Here is a 19984-nt window from a genome sequence, read left to right on the forward strand (position 1 = left end):
ATGGTCAACTTTGCCTTTCATCCTTTCAGGGTTGATAAATTACGTACCAGTGAAACACTGGGGTCAAAATAATTAACTAATCCCCTCCCCCAAAATTTCAGACCTTGTGCCTACAGTAGAAAGGATTATTATTATTACTAAAGAAACAATAAGAAACGTGTGACTGTTATCAAATGAACAATATTTCGACTCTTCATGTGTCTTCCACAAGTTCAAAATAATCATCTCAATCTACCTCATTTTGGTAATATTTAAGGATTGATGTTACTCCTCCAGAAGGTAAAGAAACAATAAAAAGAGTACATTCGATAACAGTCACACTCTTCTTATTGTTTCATTATCTTCTGGAGAAGTAACATCAATCCTTTATTATTATTATTGAGTGAGAGAATAATGCATGCCATCAAAGTGACACTGGGGTAAAATATACGAAGCCCAGTATACCCATCATGACTACCTGTCTGATAAGGGTACTCTAGGTACATGCATCACAACCATATGTGCATGACATGGTGATCTCATATCAAGATAAACAGCACATGACCTTGCAGGTGGGGCTCAGTTAGAATTTTCTTCTGGTCAAGTAGCCCATCCCGCTCAAAAGGTCCTTGAATAAGGGTTGTTTAAGGATGTTGAACGAAACACCCATGTTTCCAGAGGTGAATTTTTCAAACCCCAAAGAATCCCTCTCAACACATGGCTATGATGCTCCCCTCTATTCTGCTCATGATCAGAGATGCACATATCATCAGCCACTAAGGGACATGCTTAACTGGTTAAGGTCAAACAACTGACAAGCAAATCTGTGTTATTGAGCAGAATATTTGCTGTAGCCCATCTTTTATACCAAGACAAAACAAAGTACATGATAATACTTCCAATCAGTTAAGATCAGAAGCCATGAGAGCCACTACCGGATACTGAATTAGGGCATTATTATTATTATTAATGTTAATGTTAATGGAATGAATTGAGTAATGCTTTTAAATGCAAATAATTTCTTCATTTTATATATTTATCAGGCCGTGATGCAACAACCCAAAATGAAGGTCAGCGATTCATGACTGACCTTCTTGTAAATAGTCTAATGGCTGATGGTGGATTGGAAATTGCCCTTCAAGCAGCAGTGAAGAAGGAAGCTCAAGAAATTGAGAAAAAGGTAATTTCAAAGATATTCCATCAGGAAACTCTATACAAATTATTTATTGTAATGATTGCTTGAAAGTGTGTGTGAGAGAGAGAGAGAGAGAGTGTGTGTGTGTGTATGAGAGAGAGAGAGTGTTGGTGTTGCAAGATTGTGGTTTTGATTTCCTGACTGGATGCTCTGCTCAGGGAGAATTTTGTGATCTTGGTCACTTATATACTGTGGAAACTGAATAACTGGTTGTATGAATCCTAGAACTTGAGATAGTAATCTGTGTGTGTGTGTGTGAGACACAACTTCCATTTTCCTGTTCATTGAAATCAGTAGTGTTGGTTTGACTATTGGTGGATTACCCATAACTTGGAAGATTCACTTAGCCAGCTGTATTTATTCATTTGTGTACAAAATAATCTTGAAACATTATTTCTGCTACTGTCACCACCCACCATTACTACTACTTCTACTATTACTGCCACCACTACCATTCCTATTGAAGTAGTCTGCAGTTTTAAATGGTATTAGGACAAAATCTCCCCTGGACAAAATCCCCCCAGCAGTCAATATTCTCCAGATTATTGTTCTTTCTTTACAATAGAAATATTCTAGGTAAGTGAAATTTCATAAAGAAATTTTTAAATATTTATATTGTTGATATTTTTGTGTAAAATTTGTCCGGAGGTATTTTGTCCTCAGGGGTGATTTTCTTCTGATACCATTTTCTATGTCCAGAGACTGAATGCTATCCAGATCAACTGTATTATGTTACACCCCAGTTTTGTTAGACAGCTAAGTCATTTCTATCACTGCCTATCTTCACCAATGTGAAGTGGGTGATGAAGCTTGAAAACCCTTCATTTAGTAACCTTTGTCAAACAAATCAAGCAAGATTTGAGCAAGCATTACCATTGTACTGTTTGTTCAGACCTTAAGACGAATATATATGATCCAGAAATATCAGGATACTGCTGGCCTATATATCTGTCACTTTAGTAAACTACGAGTTGTATTATTTGGTCTGGTTGTGTGCTGCATATAAAACTAGTTAATGACATTTAGTTTTAATAAGTCATTTATTTCTATGTTGATGTTACAAAGGTTACTTGCTGAAGGCTCTTATGCTGAATGTCAGCAGCTTGTGTGTGAGAGGAGAAAATGTTATGTTTTGACAAGAGGGGAGGATGTTATGCCTGGTGAGAGGAGTTCTTTCAATGCAAGGTCAGAGTGGGTTGACCAAGAAAACTTCTGTTGTCCTCTCTGAGTTCTCTTGAATCCTCTTCCTTTGGTCTCATGTGTATCATTTATGACCATATTTTGGCAGGAGGAAATTGTGTGCAAATTTCCGTTTGAATCATGCAGTCATACAAATGCACCTGAAATATGATTGGCTGAAACGTAGGCTAAGATCACCTGATATGCCATGGCTGTCATGTGTTATGGGGCTGACATGATTTCAGATGATAAGTATCACTACAAGTCTGTTGCACTATGGTTATGTTGGGTATTATGGCACTATGGTAACACTTTTCTTTTCCTCAGCATTTATATTGTGTTAGGCTGGTCCTACTTGTTTTTGTTGATGCAAAAAAAAAAGATGCTGTTCCTATTTATTGGTCTCTTAGAATAAATAGATAAATTTCTCTGTACAGGAAAAGATTTCTGAAGAAGATCTGGAGAGGGAAGTAGAAGCAAAGAAAGTTGGAGAGGCAACAAATGCCTTAAAGACAGAACGTGCTGTTTTGGAAGCACAAGCTCAACAGTGGCAAGATGAAGGCGCTACAGGAATCCCCTTATTGCAGCTTATCCAACAGTTGCTCAAGTAAGAATTGTCTTAAATAAAGTTATTTATTTTCATCAATAATGAAAGAATGATGTCGCCAGAATAAAGAACCAAATGATGCAAATAAATAAAAGATGCCTCTATTGATTTCCTTGACTTACTAGAAATAATTATCAAATCTCCTCAAATCATATCCTTATTCTAGGGGCTTGTCCTAGTGGAAGTATTCCTCAAAATCTCTCTCAGATGACCACCCCATCCTTTATAACAGCTGCAGTTTCAGATAATATCTTCTCTTTCATGATGACATGAACCTTTTTTGATACCAATCCACTTGAGATCACCTTTGGTTTTATGATAAAAGTTCCTACAGTTCTATATTTAAGAGATGAGGAATTATGTACATTATTTACATTCAACGGATATTTGTCCTCATCTTGTTTGTGTTAACAACAAACAAGATGAGGATAAATATCCGTTGAATGTAAATAATGTATAAAAGTTCCTGTTTTAAAGTGATCAAGAAAAACCTTCCATCAAATGTTCATGTTAATTTATGCTCCAAATACCAGGTTAATAATAACAAAGTTATTTTACTAAATTCTGCATTATCTTCAAAATTAATTGAAACAAAGTTTGTGTATTTCAATAGAAATATGGTAACAAAAGACTTAAGTGGGTAGAATCAGCAGAGTATCGCTTAAAGGATATTTTTAATATGCTAAATTTCTCTTGTACTTGTTATTTTTCATTGTCAAAACTTATTTAGCTTCATTAAAATTAATTATATTGTTTATTCCAGAAATTTCACTTCTCAGACTCATTCAATGCTCCAACGCATAGCAGAAGAAACTATCTCCAAATACGACTATGTTGAAGTGCCTGACAACTCCACTCCATTGAAGTTGTTACTTCAGTTCCAAAGACTTCTAGTCAGCAAATTGTTCCCTTTTGAAGAAAAATATGGTAAAGCAACTTCTCCAGAAATAGGTATACTTACGTATTTGTATGCATCTTATGCACAAATGTGTACATACATAAATATAGTACATAAACAGTATATTATGTCCACATGTGCCAAATAGAGTGAGTGTACAGTAATAATGTCTACATGACAGATGCAGAAAGTTGACACTGTCCACATGTGTCTGCTACAGTAAGAGGACACTTAATTATGTCTACATTTGTCTAATACAGTATGTAGACATTAATAATTCTTTTACTCTTTTACTTGTTTCTGTCATTTGGCTGTGGCCATGCTGGAGTACCACCTTTAGTTGAGCAAATCAAACCCAGGACTTATTCTTTGTAAACCTAGTACTTGTTCTATTGGTCTCTTTTGCCGAACCGCTAAGTTACGGGGACATAAACACACCAGCATTGATGTCAAACGATATTGGGGGAACAAACACAGAACACAAACATATTCATACATATATATGTATATATATATATATATATATATATATACGACAGGCTTCTTTCAGTTTCCGTCTACCAAATCCAAAGCTTTGGTTGGTCCGAGGCTATAGTAGAAGACACTTGCCCAAGTGCCATATAGTAGGACTGAACCTGGGACCATGTGGTTGGTAAGCAAGTTACTTACCACACAGTCACTCCTGACAGTCAGTGAACAAGTTGCAGCTTTGACCAAAGAAAATTTTGACACCATATTACAGATAAATGCTTATGTGAAGTTAATGGTCTTTGTGTGTTTCTGAATGGCTAACTTATGTCTTTCACACTGAAATCACAATAATGCTGACATATGTACGTAGACATTGTCTAAATATCTAAATATATAAGATATAGTAAAGTGTACACTTATCTCTACATGTGTCAGTTACAGTAATAATGTCTACATAATGCCCCTGTCTCTGTTGTCTGATAGTGTAACTAAAATATTAATTATGTGGATTTTGTTGTTTCAGAAGCTGACATGTTAAGTGCGGGTTCAGTTCTCCGAAAATACATGAACCAGCTTTGTTGCCATGTTGCCGATGTCTTACCTGTTGCTGCTTGTCTTGCCAGTCATAGCAGCAAACATTTTTCATTTATTTCGAAGATAATTTCTCAAGATGTTACTGGTAAATACTCATTGCTCTTTTATTTCAATTTTGACAGCATTTAAAATTTTTTTTACCAAACTGTTTCCTCAATGGTGAACACACTTTAGTATCCCCCTCATCCTCCTCCTCCACATTCCCCTCTGCCACATCCTCCTCTTCCCATCCTCCTCCCCTCCCCATCCTCATCCTCCTCTCCCCATCCTCCTCATCCTCCCCATCTTCCTCCGCCTCCTCCCTATCCGCCTCCTCCCTATCCTCATCCTCCCCTATCCTCAATCTCTGCCTCCTCCCCATCCTCTTCCCCCCCTCCTTATCATTGTTAAGGTGGTGAGCTGGCAGAGTCACTAACATCCTAGGTAAATTGCTTAACAGCATTTCATGTCTTTACACTCTGAGTTCAAATCCTGCTAAGCTGGACTTGACCTTTCATTCTTTTGCCAGTCGATAGAATAAGTACCAGTTGAGTACTGCAGTTAATGTAATCGACTTACCTATTCCCCCAAATTTGCTGGCCTTGTGCCAAAATTTGAAACCACTACTACTATTACTACTACTACTGCTGCTGCTGCTTAAGGCAATGAGTTGGTACAATCATTTGCATACCACTAAGCATTTCATCCATTTTTATGTTCAGAGTTCAAATCCCACCAGGGTTGACTTTGTCCTTTTATCATTTCAAGGTTGATAAATAAATGACGAGTTGGACACAGGGGTCATTTTAACCGACTTAGCCCCTTCCCCCAAATTTGCAGGCCTTGTGCCAAAATTTGAAACCCTTATTATTATTATTATTATTATTATTTATTATTATTATTATTATTATTGAACATTGCGGGTGGGGTGTCAGTGTAACCAACCAGCCCCCTCCTCCAAATTTCAGAAAGAATTATTACTTTTGGTGTGTGTGTGTGTGCGTGCGTGTGCGCGCGCGCGTGCGTGTGTGTGTGTGTGTGTGTGCGTACGTGCGTGCGTGCGTGTGCGCGCGTACGTACAAATTCAATGTAAATTCCTCATATTCATTTTTTTCCATAAATGCTCTATTGGTGAAATCTCTATTTCAGGTGTTCTTCTACCAGAGATTGTCACTAGTTTGGTTCTACTCCAACTAAAGAACCCTGCTGTTTTACAATCATCAAAGGTGATTGTTGTTCTTGATGGAATTCTTGACATCTTGGACAAGTTCAACAGATTGGCACCTGGTCTGGAATGGGATGACAAAGACGATCTTTTGTGGCCAGGATTTTGTCGTAAGTATATTTCTTTGCAATGATTCATGGATTTGGCAATATTTTTGAAGCACAGTACAAAACACTTTACACTATTTACTTATGATCCTTTATGTTCTGGAGGTTCAAATCCTGTTGAAATCAATTTTGCCTTTCATCCTTCTGGGGATGGTAAAATATAGTTCCAGTGAAAAACTGAGATAAATTTAATATTCATATAAAACATCCTTGACGTAAATGGGATGGTAATAGAAGACTAAGACTAACTTTACCTTTCATCCTTGTGGAGATTGATACAGTACAGTACCAATAAAATATCAGACTATCTCTCAGAGTGAAAGGTAGACTATATGATGCTTGTGTATGAATGGCTGTGCTCCATGGCAGTGAGACATGAGCTCTGAATGCAGAAGACATGTGTAGACTGGAGAGAAATAAAGGTAGTATGCTCCGTTGGATGTGCAACATCAGTGCACATGTATGGCAAAGTGAAAATGTATTGAGAGAAAAGTTGGGTATCATCAAATGTAGCATGCAAGAGAGAAGACTATGTTGGTTTGGACATGTGATGCGTATGAATGAGGACAGCTGCATAAAGTGCCAATCACTGAAAGTGGATGGTACCCACAGAAGTAGGAGACACAGGGAGATGTGGGGTGAAGTGGTAAGGACCAATCTCAGGATGTTGGAGGAAATTTCAACAGACTGAGATGAAGTTCTAGAGAAAACCTGCCTACATCAGCAAAACTGAGTTCTAGAAGTGCTGTGTGTCCCACCCTCATTTAAGAAAACTTCTCCCACACTCTACCACAAGCCCAAATATGTCTCTACATCTCTTCCTCAACATTTCCGCTTCATGCACTATGCTTACCTCTCTCTCCCCAACCCTGTCCTCTTGGCCTTGTGCCACTGTATCATTGTTCTCGGCTAGCCCCAACCTGTGTGTTCCACCTACACACCCTGTCTCACTGTATTATTGCTATCTGCTACCCCCCTGACCTGTGTATTCCACCCACATGTAATGAAAACTTTTCACTCACCCTACCCCAACAAACCAATCTACATCTCTTTCTCATATTTCCTCCTTCATTCACTATGCCTAGCTCTCACCCACCAATGGCCCTGTTCCTCAGTATCATTGCTATCTGGTAGCCCCACAACTCTTATATATTCAGGTTTTCGCCACTTGTTTTTTTCTTGTCTGTGTGTGTTTTGTTTTATTTTATGCTCTTTATAATTTTCACTTCAATTATGTCTTTCAGAACATTCTCTGGAGAAATTTTCACCAAAGACATCCTGTGATATTCCTGTGATTCGTAAGGCTGATCTAGAGAATCATAACAAAGATGGTGGTCTGTGGATAGTTCACAACAAGAAAGTTTATGATTTACTTGGCTACAAAGCGCAGATACTACCAGAGAAAGATGTACTTGTTGATATCTCAGGTATTTTCTTTGAAATGAAATTTCCACATCTTTAAATACCAATTGTGAGAATTGTAATTTTCACATAAAAGAAATACACAAAGCAATGTCTCTGGTGTTGGTGCAATGATAAAATGCATCCTATACACTCTGTAAAATGGTTGGTGATAGGGAATGGTTGAAGATATTAGCAACTACACCCGTTGCCTGGGACACCACGTCATTGTTTGGGGATTTTTTTTTTCAAATATTAATGGAAAATTGTGAAAATAATATAATAAAATATTGCTGTGTGGTTAGGGAGCTTGCTTCCTAGCTACATGGTTTCGGGTTCAGTCCCACCACGTGGCACTTTTGGCAAGTGTCTTCTGCTATAGCCCCGGGCCTACCGAAGCTTTGTGATTGAATTTGGTAGGTGGAAGTTACTGCTATGTATGTATATGTGCTTGTAGGTGCTTGTGCCTCTCCGAAAGAGAGAGAGGGAAAAACCAATAAACAAATGTTCCTTTATATTTGTTAGTACTACAAGAAATCAACACTGCCATTCAGACTTCCCTCTTCCATCTCTTTATTTTTGAGTTTAAATTCTGCCAAGGTTGTCTATGGCTTTTATATTTTAGGATTAATAAAACAAGTACCTGTTAAGTACTGGGGTTGAAGATTACATCATCTTGCTGGGCTCCTCTTAAAATTTCAGGCCTCATGTCTATAGTAGAAAAAATTATTAGTCTTTGCCTTTATGTCCTGAGTTCTAATTGAGTCAAGGTTGATTTAACCTTTCATCTTTTCGATGGGGTTGATGTAATTGAATAACCCCCTTGATGTGTGTGATGTAATTGAATAGCTCCCTCCGACAAGGTGGTAGTGTTGTTAATTCTTCTGTCAAATCATTTGCTCTTTTTGTGCTGTGTGGAATAAGAGATGTGTTACTTGCAAATTAAATAAGAAGGGATTGTGACAAGAGGATATCTGGCTATAGAATAGTACTTCAGTAACATGTTCATCCGACCCATGCAAACATGGAAAGACAGATGTAAAGCAAAATGAGCAAACAAATAAATTGTCTACATATACACATGCGGATGCGTGCGTGCACACACACATGCATACAAACATACACACACAGTTGGAATATGCACACTATATTTCAGGTTAATAGTGTGTATACATTTATATGTACACGCGCTATTAGATAACTGCATAATCTGTCCATTTGTGTCAGGTTGTCTTTCTGCCTGTCTATCTGTCTGTCCATCTGTCTGTTTCAATAAATCAATCAAGCAGAAAACTGTCAAGCATTGCATCACCTCTGCCAATGGAAAAATACATATATCCATGCATATATTGTATGTATATATAAAAATATATATATATATATTTTTTTTTCTAGTTTCAGCTCAGAGCTGCGGCCATGCTGATGCACCGCCGTTAAATATATGTATGTATATATACATATATTGAAATTTACTCCTCATTTTCTCCACAAAACCTACTCACACACACACACACACACACAGTAAACTTCTAGATGCAAGTGAAGGTGGAAAAAGTAATACTGAAATACCGAAGGTAGAGTAATACACTAGTTATTAAAGCTGAAACAGTTTGTGAAAATTTTTTTCAGCTTTAATAAATATTGTCTATATGAGAGAGTCGGGGTGGGGGGATAGGCTCAGGCATCAGTCATATTGTTTTTGGGGTTCAATGTCTTTAGCTGCATCTTCTGGCCAGCAAAAGCCATGAGTGGGTCTAATAGACAGAAACAGAAAGATGACCATTGTTTATTTGTATAAGTTTGTATTTGAGCACACACATGTCTGCATGCTTGTTTTACATCTCTCCAAAAGTTGCTCAGCTACAGATGGACAACATTGCTGTCCTTTCCTGTATTAGTAGATTGCCCATTGGCTTTGTGCCCTACATTCAAAACAAGTGAAGGGTTAATGACAGGAAGGGCATCTAGCTATAAAACAATGCCGTGATAATATATTTGTCCATTTCATGTAAGCATGGAAGAACACTTGAAAATGAGCAAAAAAATATATAGATATGTTAGTGAAAGTGTTGTTGTTGTTGTTGTTGTTGCTGCTGCTGCTGCTGCTACTGGCGGCGGCGGCGGCAGCAGCAGCATTGGCATTGTTAGCATGCTGGTCAAAATGCTTAACAGCATTTCATCAGCCTTGATCTGTGTTTGAATTCCGCTGAGGTCAACTTTACCTTTCATCCTTTCAGGGTCGATAAATTAAGTACTAATTAAACACTGGGGTTGATGTAATCGACTAGTCCCCCTCTGCCAAATTTCAGGCCTTGTACCTGTAGTAGAAATGATTATTGTTGTTATTATTATTATTATTATTAATTATATAGGTGACGAGCTGCCAGAATTGTTAGCATGCCGGGCAAAATGCTTGGTAGTATTTTGTTCATCTTTATATTTTGAGTTCAAATTCCTCCGAGTTTGATTTTGCCTTTCATCCTTCTGGACTCGGTAACATAAGTACCAGCTGAGTACTAGGGTTGATGTAATTGACTACCTCCCTCCCACAAATTTCAGCCCTTGTGCTTATATTAGAAAGGATTTTTATTATTATTAATTGTTATTGTTTTTCAGGATGGTTCTTATAATCGCTTTTCTGCTTTGATATTGGGCTACAACTAGTAGCCTTAGGTATCAAGCAGCCCTATCCTTGTCTTTTTATATTCCTTTTAGTCAACCTAATCAGCTAGTGCCCTTCATATTAGTATTTTGAGTAGCCTTCAACTTTTTCCTATCTAGGAATTTTTTTACCCAATATTCTGCATTCTATTGTTTGTAGGTTTATTACTTTGAGTTCAAATGATTTATTTCATATCTCTCATGCCCCTACAAAATATGTTGTTGTTGTTATTATCATCATCATCAAATGTCCGTTTTCCATGCTGACATGGATTGGACGGTTTGATTGAGGTCTGGAGAGCCAACAGCTGCACCAGGCTCCAATCTGATCTGATAATGTTTCTACAGCTTGATGCCCTTCCTAATACCTACCACTCTGAGAGTGTAGTGGGTGCTTTTTACGTACCACCGGAATGGGAGCCAGTCAGGGGGCACTGGCCACAGCTACAATTTTGATTTTACTTAACAAGGTATTCTCAAGCATATCATATCACCCAATGCATTGGGGGTACTCTTAAATGGGCCGGACATGCAACACTGGCATCAGCCATGGCTGTGATCTCACTTTAGTTGCCAGGTCTTCTCAATCACAGCATATCTCCAAAAGTCTCGGTCTCCTGTCATTGCCTCTGTGAGACCCACTGTTTGAAGGTCATGCTTCACCACCTCATCCCATGTTTTTAATATGTTTCTAATCAATTATCATCAACATTGTCATCATTATTATTTCATTGTCAATGTTTTTTCTTTCTTTTCAGTGCGTGATCCTGCATCTGTATTCTTATCGGGTATTCAAGCAGATGTCACTGATAAGTTGCAGCCTTTTCTAGTGGGAAATTATGTTGATGTAAGTAATTTAAAACCTTTTTTACATTTTTTGTTTCTGTTCCTTTCTGTCTCAAGGAAAAAAAAAAATTGTAAATTCTACTCTACTTTAGCAATTGCTCTCATTATCATCATCACCACCACCACCACCATCATTATCACCATCAATAATGTCGTTATCTTTAATTTCGACATCAATAAATCTGACAGTTGCTTCATTTGTTAGAAATAACAACCAGATCACATCTTACCATCACTAAAGTGTCATTGATAATGTGGTCCTTGATAAAATCATCATCATCATTTAACGTCCGTTTTCCATGCTAGCATAGGTTGGACGGTTCAACTGGGGTCTGGGAAGCCAGAAGGCTGCATCAGGCCCAGTCTGATCTGGCAGTGTTTCTACAGCTTGATGCCCTTCCTAACACCAACCACTCCGAGAGTGTAGTGGGTGCTTTTTATGTGCCACCTGCACAGGTGCCAGACGAGGCTGGCAAACGGCCACGATTGGATGGTGCTTTTTACGTGCCACCGGCACGGAGGCCAGTTGGGGCAGCGCTGGCAACGGCCACGTTCGGATGGTTCTCTTACGTGCCACCGGCACTGGTATCTCAGCTACAATTTCCATTGATGTTGAAAGATTTCGATGAGATGGAATGGTCATGAGTGAAATGACATCTGCAATCATAGATCTGCTGGATGAGGGCTGATCCTATATGTTAATTCTTCAATTTCTATCCCAATATCTGTGTACTTTGATCCAACCTTGAAATTGACATTCCTCAAATAGCATATCTTATTCTCATTTATTCAACTGTAACTATTTTCTGTTTTCAAAGCTACATGCTATATTTCAGTTTCTCCCTGAAGATGTACTGCTACCTTCAGCAGTAAGCCTATGTCATCTTCAAACCATCCAACATACCTAAGTATGTGGTTTTAGCCATCCTCCCAGGTGTGTCCTTTCACACAACTAAACAGGCACTTTCTTTCTAAGTGGTTTATAGTTCTTCAAAAACCGGACTCAGCTTGCCCTTTGAGACCAGAAAATTTTGACCTTGCACCCCTTCTCTTATAAAGATGAAAAGAAAATCTGTTGATTCAGTAGATATTATTGTCTCTTTATATTGATAAGCAGGATGTGTGTTAGTATAAATATACACATATGCATTTATATATGTTATTGTTTGTATAGTTGTATGTGAAGGACAGGATATCAATAGATATTCACTATTGTTAGTGAATTTGGCTCCCCTTTGGACAGGGAGCAGTCTTTAATTAAAACAAAAGTAAAGTAAACAACTATTGAACTTTAACCCTTTAGCATTTAAACTAGCCATATATGGCCCCAAATTTTCTACCTGTTTTATGTTCAAACTGACCAGATCTTTCCTCTCACACCTATCTAATAATGTCACGAAAATCACAACCACATCATTGAACTCACAAAGCTATGAGATAATACATAATTAATTCAAATCAATGTGAATAAATAAGCATTACATTTGATTGAATAATCTCAATGCTAAATGGTTAAATAAATTGAACTTTATTGAAATTCATTATAAATTAATTTTTAGAAAAAAATATAGTGGTTGATAGAATTTTAATAAATTTTTCCTTTAGATTTAATAGATTCCTCCAAAATCCTGTTCTTCCACTTCTAGGTTGGAAAATATTTGTTAGTGTGGTTTGTATTTTGATGTTTGAGAATTCACTTGTAGACTAGATTTGGATGCAGTGTAGAATAGATAACATGATGATTAGCATCATCCATCATTCAGTTGGTCAACTTGCCTGGACCATTGCAACTCTTCCATGCCAGATGTCTCGCTCAAGTGATGCGGTATGAACATCTGGCTTGAGTTTCAGCCACATTGATATTTCGCTTGCTGAAATATCTCATCTTTGCACTCCACAACTGCAGATGATAGATGTTTGCCTACTGAATTGGTTGATCTTGGTCATTGACAGTTCGTTGCTTGTTGATCCACTCAGTATATAGTGATATTCACCATTGATTCAATAAGATTTATTTGCTGAAATGGTTCTCATCCACCATACTGCATACTGTGATTTCAACTTACCCTGGCTTGAGTGCTTACATGCTATTTAACCCATGGCTGCAACCCTGACAGGTGATACCACTCCAGGACAAAGTAGACGTGGGAATAATAATAGTTAAGAGATAGTTCCACACTCCTCAGAACCCTGGAACTCATGAACCAAAGGCCTAACTACTGGATACAGTTTAAATTCATTCCAAGAACATGATATGATATTATAGTCAAATAATTATTTATAAAGATTATTTTGGTTTTATTAATGATTCCTTTTATCTAGTAATTATTTTTAATAAGCGGACGTTAAATAATGATTTTGAATGATCTCTTTTATATAATTATTTATAATAATCATAATATTCAGATATTCTCATGTTGTGTATTTTGACTGATTTTTTTTTTATATATCTTATATATTTTACATTTTAAAAATTATTCTTATAAACAGCCTGAAGAAGATATTATCCAGACAGCAGATACAAGTACAGCTTCATCACCTCTCATAGACACTGAAAGAACACTAGGTCTTTTGCTTGGACTTCATGCTGGATACCAAGCCCACAGCACTAATCTTTCAGCTGAAGAAGAAGAATTTTCTCATTGGCTTCAATCCGAATTCTTTGCAGGAGGATTACAAATTTTGCAGCCACAAAATCCATTTGAAGAAGAGAAAGGAGAGAGCAAAACTTCAAGTTCATGTACAACTACACCTGGTTAGTTTGTTTCTCTATCTTTTTGTCTTCCTCTGTATTTCTGTCTTTCTGTCTGTCTCTCTCCATACATAATATACACTTGTAGAAAGACTGCCCTCTGGGCAGTTTTCTGCTAGCTCCTTGATAATATTTTCACATTAGATTTCCAATTCTAATAATTTTTATATTTCACGTCTAATTATTTCTTTGTATAATAATACCCACTTGCTTAGTAAATATTGCTTTCATTATTTTATCACAGTTATAATCTCTCTTTTCTAAACAAACATCAACAGTAGTCCAACAACAGAGGGAGAAGCAGTTTGTCAAGTTTTACCTTCCCTCAAAGCAATATAGAGATTTCAATTCAGCAGCCCATCTGTAAGCTTTGCAGCGTGTGTGTGAGAGAGTGGTGGGGAGAGAACATTGAAAACAATGGATGAAATAAACATGAAATGAAAAAAATTGTATAAATAAAAGGGCATTACTACAGATGTATACGCCCCTGACTTTGTTGCCTCATAAGATCCAGAAAAATGGATACTTTTTAACAAACTTTTCTCACAAATACCATTTATATGTTGTGGCTTCAGAGTATATAGGGATTTATGGGGAAAGAATTTTTCTGAAGGTGTGGAGAGTGGAGTTTTGGAAAATTCACATGCTCCGACTTTTTTCTCTTATAACTTTCAGGAAGATGGGTATCTTTTAATGAAAATTTATACAAATCCCTTTCAAATGGAATAAATAACGGTTATAAGGTAATTTGTGGGGAAAATTTTTTTGAGGGATTTTCCCCAGTTATTTTTAAACCGCAGCCTTCGAAATGATGGGGGTTGAGAGGGTGGGGCAGCTTTGTATGAAAAATGTTTTGAAAACGTTTTTTTTTACACCCCCTCCCTTGTCATCCCATTCCAGACCTATTTTGGCCAATGTTTTTTGCACTTCGAAACCATGAACACACATTCACTTCAGCATTAAATCTTCATTTGTGTCAAAATATTTTCATTGCTTTGAAACCACAACCTGTTCACTGATAGAACTTCACAAAAGTGATTTGGCACAAAGTTTTCTCAGTGAACAACACACACACACACATATTCATTGCCTTTCATTTCTGTGTATGTGTATCCGTGTGTGTGTATCACAGTTGAAGTCACTCATCCAACTTGTTTGTGTATATATTGGCTTAGTAGTACAGAGTGTTTGGAAACTATGAATAAGGAAAAAAAAGTTATCCAACTTTCTAGGCTCTTCTCAGTTATCCCACGTTCAAAAATTATACAGGTATTTCAAAAAATTTTCATTCAATAAATAATGTTTTTACATTACATATACATTAATAGAATAAACTGTTGGTTTTCCAAATAGCGAATTAAAACTTAAAAGAGAAAGTGAGGGACTTTGCAAATGAAAATGGAATACTCGGCAGTGAATGCAATAAATATTTAAATTTGTGAGAAATTGGAATTAAAAATTCAATAAACTTGAGAAATCAAAATTATAGGAAATTTCTTAGAACATGAATTTATAAAGATATTTCCAAATGGACAACCCTTTAATAATCACTTTCTTTTAGTAATTGTTACATACTTAATTAATAAGCAGCTTTCTCCATTATGGTATGTATATATATAACGGGAAGCTTTATGAAAATAAACAAAAGACGAAGGCAGGTGGAATACAAACAAACAATTGTATTAGTATGGCGCTCAGGAATATAAATAAAACAAGTCTTTTACAAGTCTCTATATATATATATACAAGTCTATATATATATATTCTTTTTAAATCTTTTTTCTTCCATACCAGCATGTGTTGGATGTCACTTACCTATGTATCATAGCAGTTTTCACTTACTAATGTTCTAAAGGAAGTGGAGAAGGAAAAGTTTCTCATTTCCACACATCTTTCGGCTAACAAACCTTTCTCTAAGTTCCTTTAAGTTGCCCCCTAATTATGAAAAATAACTAAACTTTAGAACAATTGTATAAAATCCCCTTAACATGGGAAACCAATATTTTTGGGCATGAGGTATGAAAAAGGAGTCCAGTGTAAGTGGTTGGGATTAGGAAGGGCATCCAGCTGCAGATTTCACGCCAGCATGGTCAATGAAGCACAATGCAGTCCCTGGCCCCACTAGATCCTGTCAAACCATCCAGCTCATGCCAGCTTGGAACATAAATGTTAGATGATGATGATGGAGAGGAGGAGAGGCAGAGGATGAATGCAACATGCTTGGATTCTCACCAATCCACATCCCTGTCATGAAACTGACTTTGCTAATAGACAGAAGCAATAGCCAGAGGTACTGCAAGTGGAGGATTCACAGTATTCTTGTTGGAATACCTGTTGTGGTCATTAGGCCTTGTAAAAAGTCAGTGGCAAGCTACTTAGTTTGTCAAAAATGTCTTGGATATGGTAAGTGATATGAAACTGGAAGATGGTACTTCCCTATTGGAGGGAGATTATGTATATAAGTGACATAATCATAACCAAATACCCTTACATTGTGACTATTAACTAGAAAAACCTGTCTATATAAGGATAAGCATATATATGTGGCAAGAAGTTTGCTCTGAAATAATTGAAGAGCTAACCTTGCAATAAACTAGCATTCCATCCAGGAAGGAGTGTTGTCACCTCAATTACTTGCTTGGTTTTCCAGCTTTATGAGTCCTGTGGTTCATGACAAGCCTAAGAGATCTTGATCTTGATGGTTCTACAAAATGGTTTCACAGCCAGACATTCTGTCAGATATAATCAAACTAATGTAAAATGTCTAATTGTTTAGTTCCTTAATTTCAATGGTGTATGAAGAATTATTTAAGACTGCTTTCTAAATGGTCCTTAGAATATATCATTATTAATTTATGGCTTACTAAAATCTGCAACTTTGATTTTTATTTACTTCAAGGCACCACTCCATCCTCTGAAGAGAACAGTCCATTTCAGCAAGATAAAGAGAGGCTTTTCGATCGTCAAGCCTCTCAGGCTGATGCCGCCCGTCCATTCTTGCAAGCTCTCGCTGAAGGTAAACTTCAAGACCCTTCCGTTAAGGCCATCCTGTCTCTTATAGAAAGATATTCAAAACAGCAGCACAACAATATACGAATCGAATTTCCTCCTGATCATCCTGTAGAAGAAGTCAGCCGGTGAGTAAACATTGCTAGTTTCTGCATTTCTCCCCACTCTCACAGACCCTGGTTGTCTCTTTTTCTTGCAGCCATTGTCACCCCAGCTCTTGCAGCCTCTCATTGCCTCTCTCCTCTCACAACTCCCACTACCTTTCTGAACAAATCATCTTCCATTTCTCACAGGGTCTCATCAACTACTACATCTTGCAGCTTCCATCACCTCCCCACTCTTTGCCCCCCACACTACCTGTCCCCACTTTACACCCTGTTGCCTTCCCCTCTTCACAACATTTTTCATCCATTTTTCACCCTTAATGGTTCTTCATCTTTGTACCCTCTCAATGTATTGTTGTTTACTTACTGTGACTCTTTGCATATTTTCATACCTGCCAATGTTAATAAATTACTAATTCTTCTCTTTTATTTTACATTATCAGTTTGTTCCTGTGTGTACTTCTGAAACATCATGATCTTGGCCATGTTGCTCTGAATCTCATTGATCATGTAAATGAAGATTCCTGTGCCAAGATAGTCTTGCCACGTGCAATGGTAGAATTGGTGAAAATTGTTGGGCAAGCAAGATGGTCCTTGATTAAAGTAATTAATTTTTTTTATATATACTCAGAATTATTGGATTCCTCTAATTTACTTAATCAAGTATTTGTATTAAAAAATTTTTCATCCAACAAGAGCCAGACCCTATTTAAGATAAATACTAAATGGTATGTTTGTGTGTGTGCGTGTGTATCTGTGTGTGTCTGTGCATGAAACTCAAGTCATGAGACATACTCTCAGCTTCAGTTTCATATCTCCTCCCTGGATAGAATGCCTGTTTTTCTAGTCTCATCTCTCTCCTGTTTCTTCTTACACTTTTGCTGATTCCCCCCTCTCTCTCTCTCTCTTCCCTCTGCCAGGGTAACCACCTACCTCTTCTACAGCAGCACACATATTCTGCCCTCATTCTTGGTCACTCTTTCTCCTCTCTCTCATTCTCTCTCACTGGGTAACCATGTACCTCCTCTCTAGCAAGACATCTGTTCTGCCTCCTTATTTCTCTGTCACACTCTAAACCTTTTTATCATCTGATACTGGATCACCTCCTCTAATACTCCCTCTATTATAGCAAGACACCTGTTTCTGCCTCTCTCTCTCTTTGTTACCCTCTAACCTTTTATCTTCTGACATGAGTTTCCCTTCTCAAATGCACCTGCCCCTCTGAAAATTCCTTGTCTTGCAAGTTACTTGGTGCCGGTGCCACATAAAAAGCATCCAATCCACACTGTAAAGTGGTTGGCATTTGGAAGGATATCCAGCTGTAAAAATCATGCCAAAACATTATGTTTAGCTGTAGAACTTGAAGCAAGTAAAGCTATAAAGAATAAAGACCCCCTTTGGTCATGAATGACCATGGGGTTGCACCTAGAAAGTTCCCCTCCAAAGCATAAATCTGGGCACGGTTGCTTGTGGAAGACCAGCAGCCACATATGCATACCCAGTCTCCCCTCTCCATGCCACCAATGTTATCCAAGAGAAAGTTTGAGGCCTATACAACTTGGCACCAGTAATGTCACAATTCATTTCTACAGATGAGTGAACTGGAGCAATGTGAAGTAAAGTGTTTTTGCTCAAGAACACCACTCACAGCCTGGTCCAAGAATCAAACTCCTAATTGGATGCCCGATACTCTAACTACTGAGCCATGTGCCTTCACTAAAGTTATAAATAATAATAGCATGTTAACTCTTTTTAGATAAAAAAAAAAAAAAGAAGTCAGAGGCCGCTTGTGAGATATGAATTCACGTCTTCTATAAATCTGACATTCTACCATTGGACCAAAGTAATACTTTGAAACTCTCTATCCATTTTTGAAGCTTTGTTCTTTCTGATGGGAAATGAATGTTTGCATCAGAAGAATTTGAAAACTTTGAGAGTACATGAAATAATTCATTTTTAGGCGTAGAATTTATAGTAAATAAATAAAACTGGAAATAATTGCATGTAATGTATTATTTAATTAATTGACAAGCTAGAAAAAAATACAAATATGCAAATGAAGCCACCAACTTGAGGTTAGCTGAATTTATGACTTCTTTATATATATAACAGCTGAATATCCTGTGCTGTGATTTGAGAAAGAAAGTTGGTAAAACATTCAAGATTCCCCATAAAAATCAAACTTCCCACCTCTTTTTCTGCTCAACAAAATCCTAAAAGGAATGTTCTTACATTTTTATTTCACTGACAGCCCAACTTTATAATCTTTTAATTTATTTTCATTTTTTCAGATTTGTAAACCTCATAACTCAATACAATTGTTCTTTTGACAATATCTAATCACATAAGAGGAATAGTGAAAAAAAGTTTTGAATAATGTTGAATGATGCAAGTCAAGTTGTAGTGATATTGTGCTGAGGAAGACATTGTCAGTAAATGGATTATGATCATAGTCAGGGATGGGATTTGATATAAATGTTGACTACATTGGAACCATATTGGTAACACAATTTCCACTGTTATGAAAATTAAGAAACTCAGTTTCTGTGATTTTGTCATGTTTTTTTACATGCTATTCTTCTAACTATTTCAGGCACATCAAGACCAAGGACAGTCTTATAAAGAAGTTTGCGCTCCTGTGATAGAAAGATGCCATTTTCTTTTTAATGAACTTCGACCAGCAATTGATAATGAAATTAGTGTTCTATCTCGCTCAAAGATTCTGAAGACTATGCCAAGATGGAAGAACATAATACAAAAAATGATGGATTCAAAGAAGAAATTAAAAAGTAATTAAAATTTTTTTGTTTGCATAAAAATTCCTTCTCTGTTTTGCATGTTCATGTCAAGGATGTTATCGTTTCTTTTTTGTTTTATTGTGTTATAGAATACAAAGAAAGAATTGATTTTATTTTGTGTAGTGACCTTCACCCTGAACTGTAGCACTCGAATGTGGGTGATTTAGAATAGTGATAGT

At 36.9% G+C, this 19984-nt stretch overlaps 1 protein-coding gene across 1 annotated transcript in view; it reads left to right on the forward strand.

Moving 5' to 3' along the window:
• LOC115222504 (E3 ubiquitin-protein ligase HERC2-like) overlaps positions 1-19984 on the forward strand; it is a 226020-nt gene that overhangs the window by 72473 nt on the left and 133563 nt on the right. Inside the window, 11 exon segments of the mRNA XM_036511621.1 lie at positions 1023-1159; positions 2791-2960; positions 3724-3911; positions 4853-5008; positions 6052-6237; positions 7479-7661; positions 11055-11143; positions 13633-13897; positions 16794-17031; positions 17451-17610; positions 19601-19796. Coding sequence (XP_036367514.1) covers positions 1023-1159; positions 2791-2960; positions 3724-3911; positions 4853-5008; positions 6052-6237; positions 7479-7661; positions 11055-11143; positions 13633-13897; positions 16794-17031; positions 17451-17610; positions 19601-19796 — 1968 coding nt within the window.

Source organism: Octopus sinensis, linkage group LG20, assembly GCF_006345805.1.
Source record: "Octopus sinensis linkage group LG20, ASM634580v1, whole genome shotgun sequence".
NCBI classification, from domain to species: domain Eukaryota; kingdom Metazoa; phylum Mollusca; class Cephalopoda; order Octopoda; family Octopodidae; genus Octopus; species Octopus sinensis.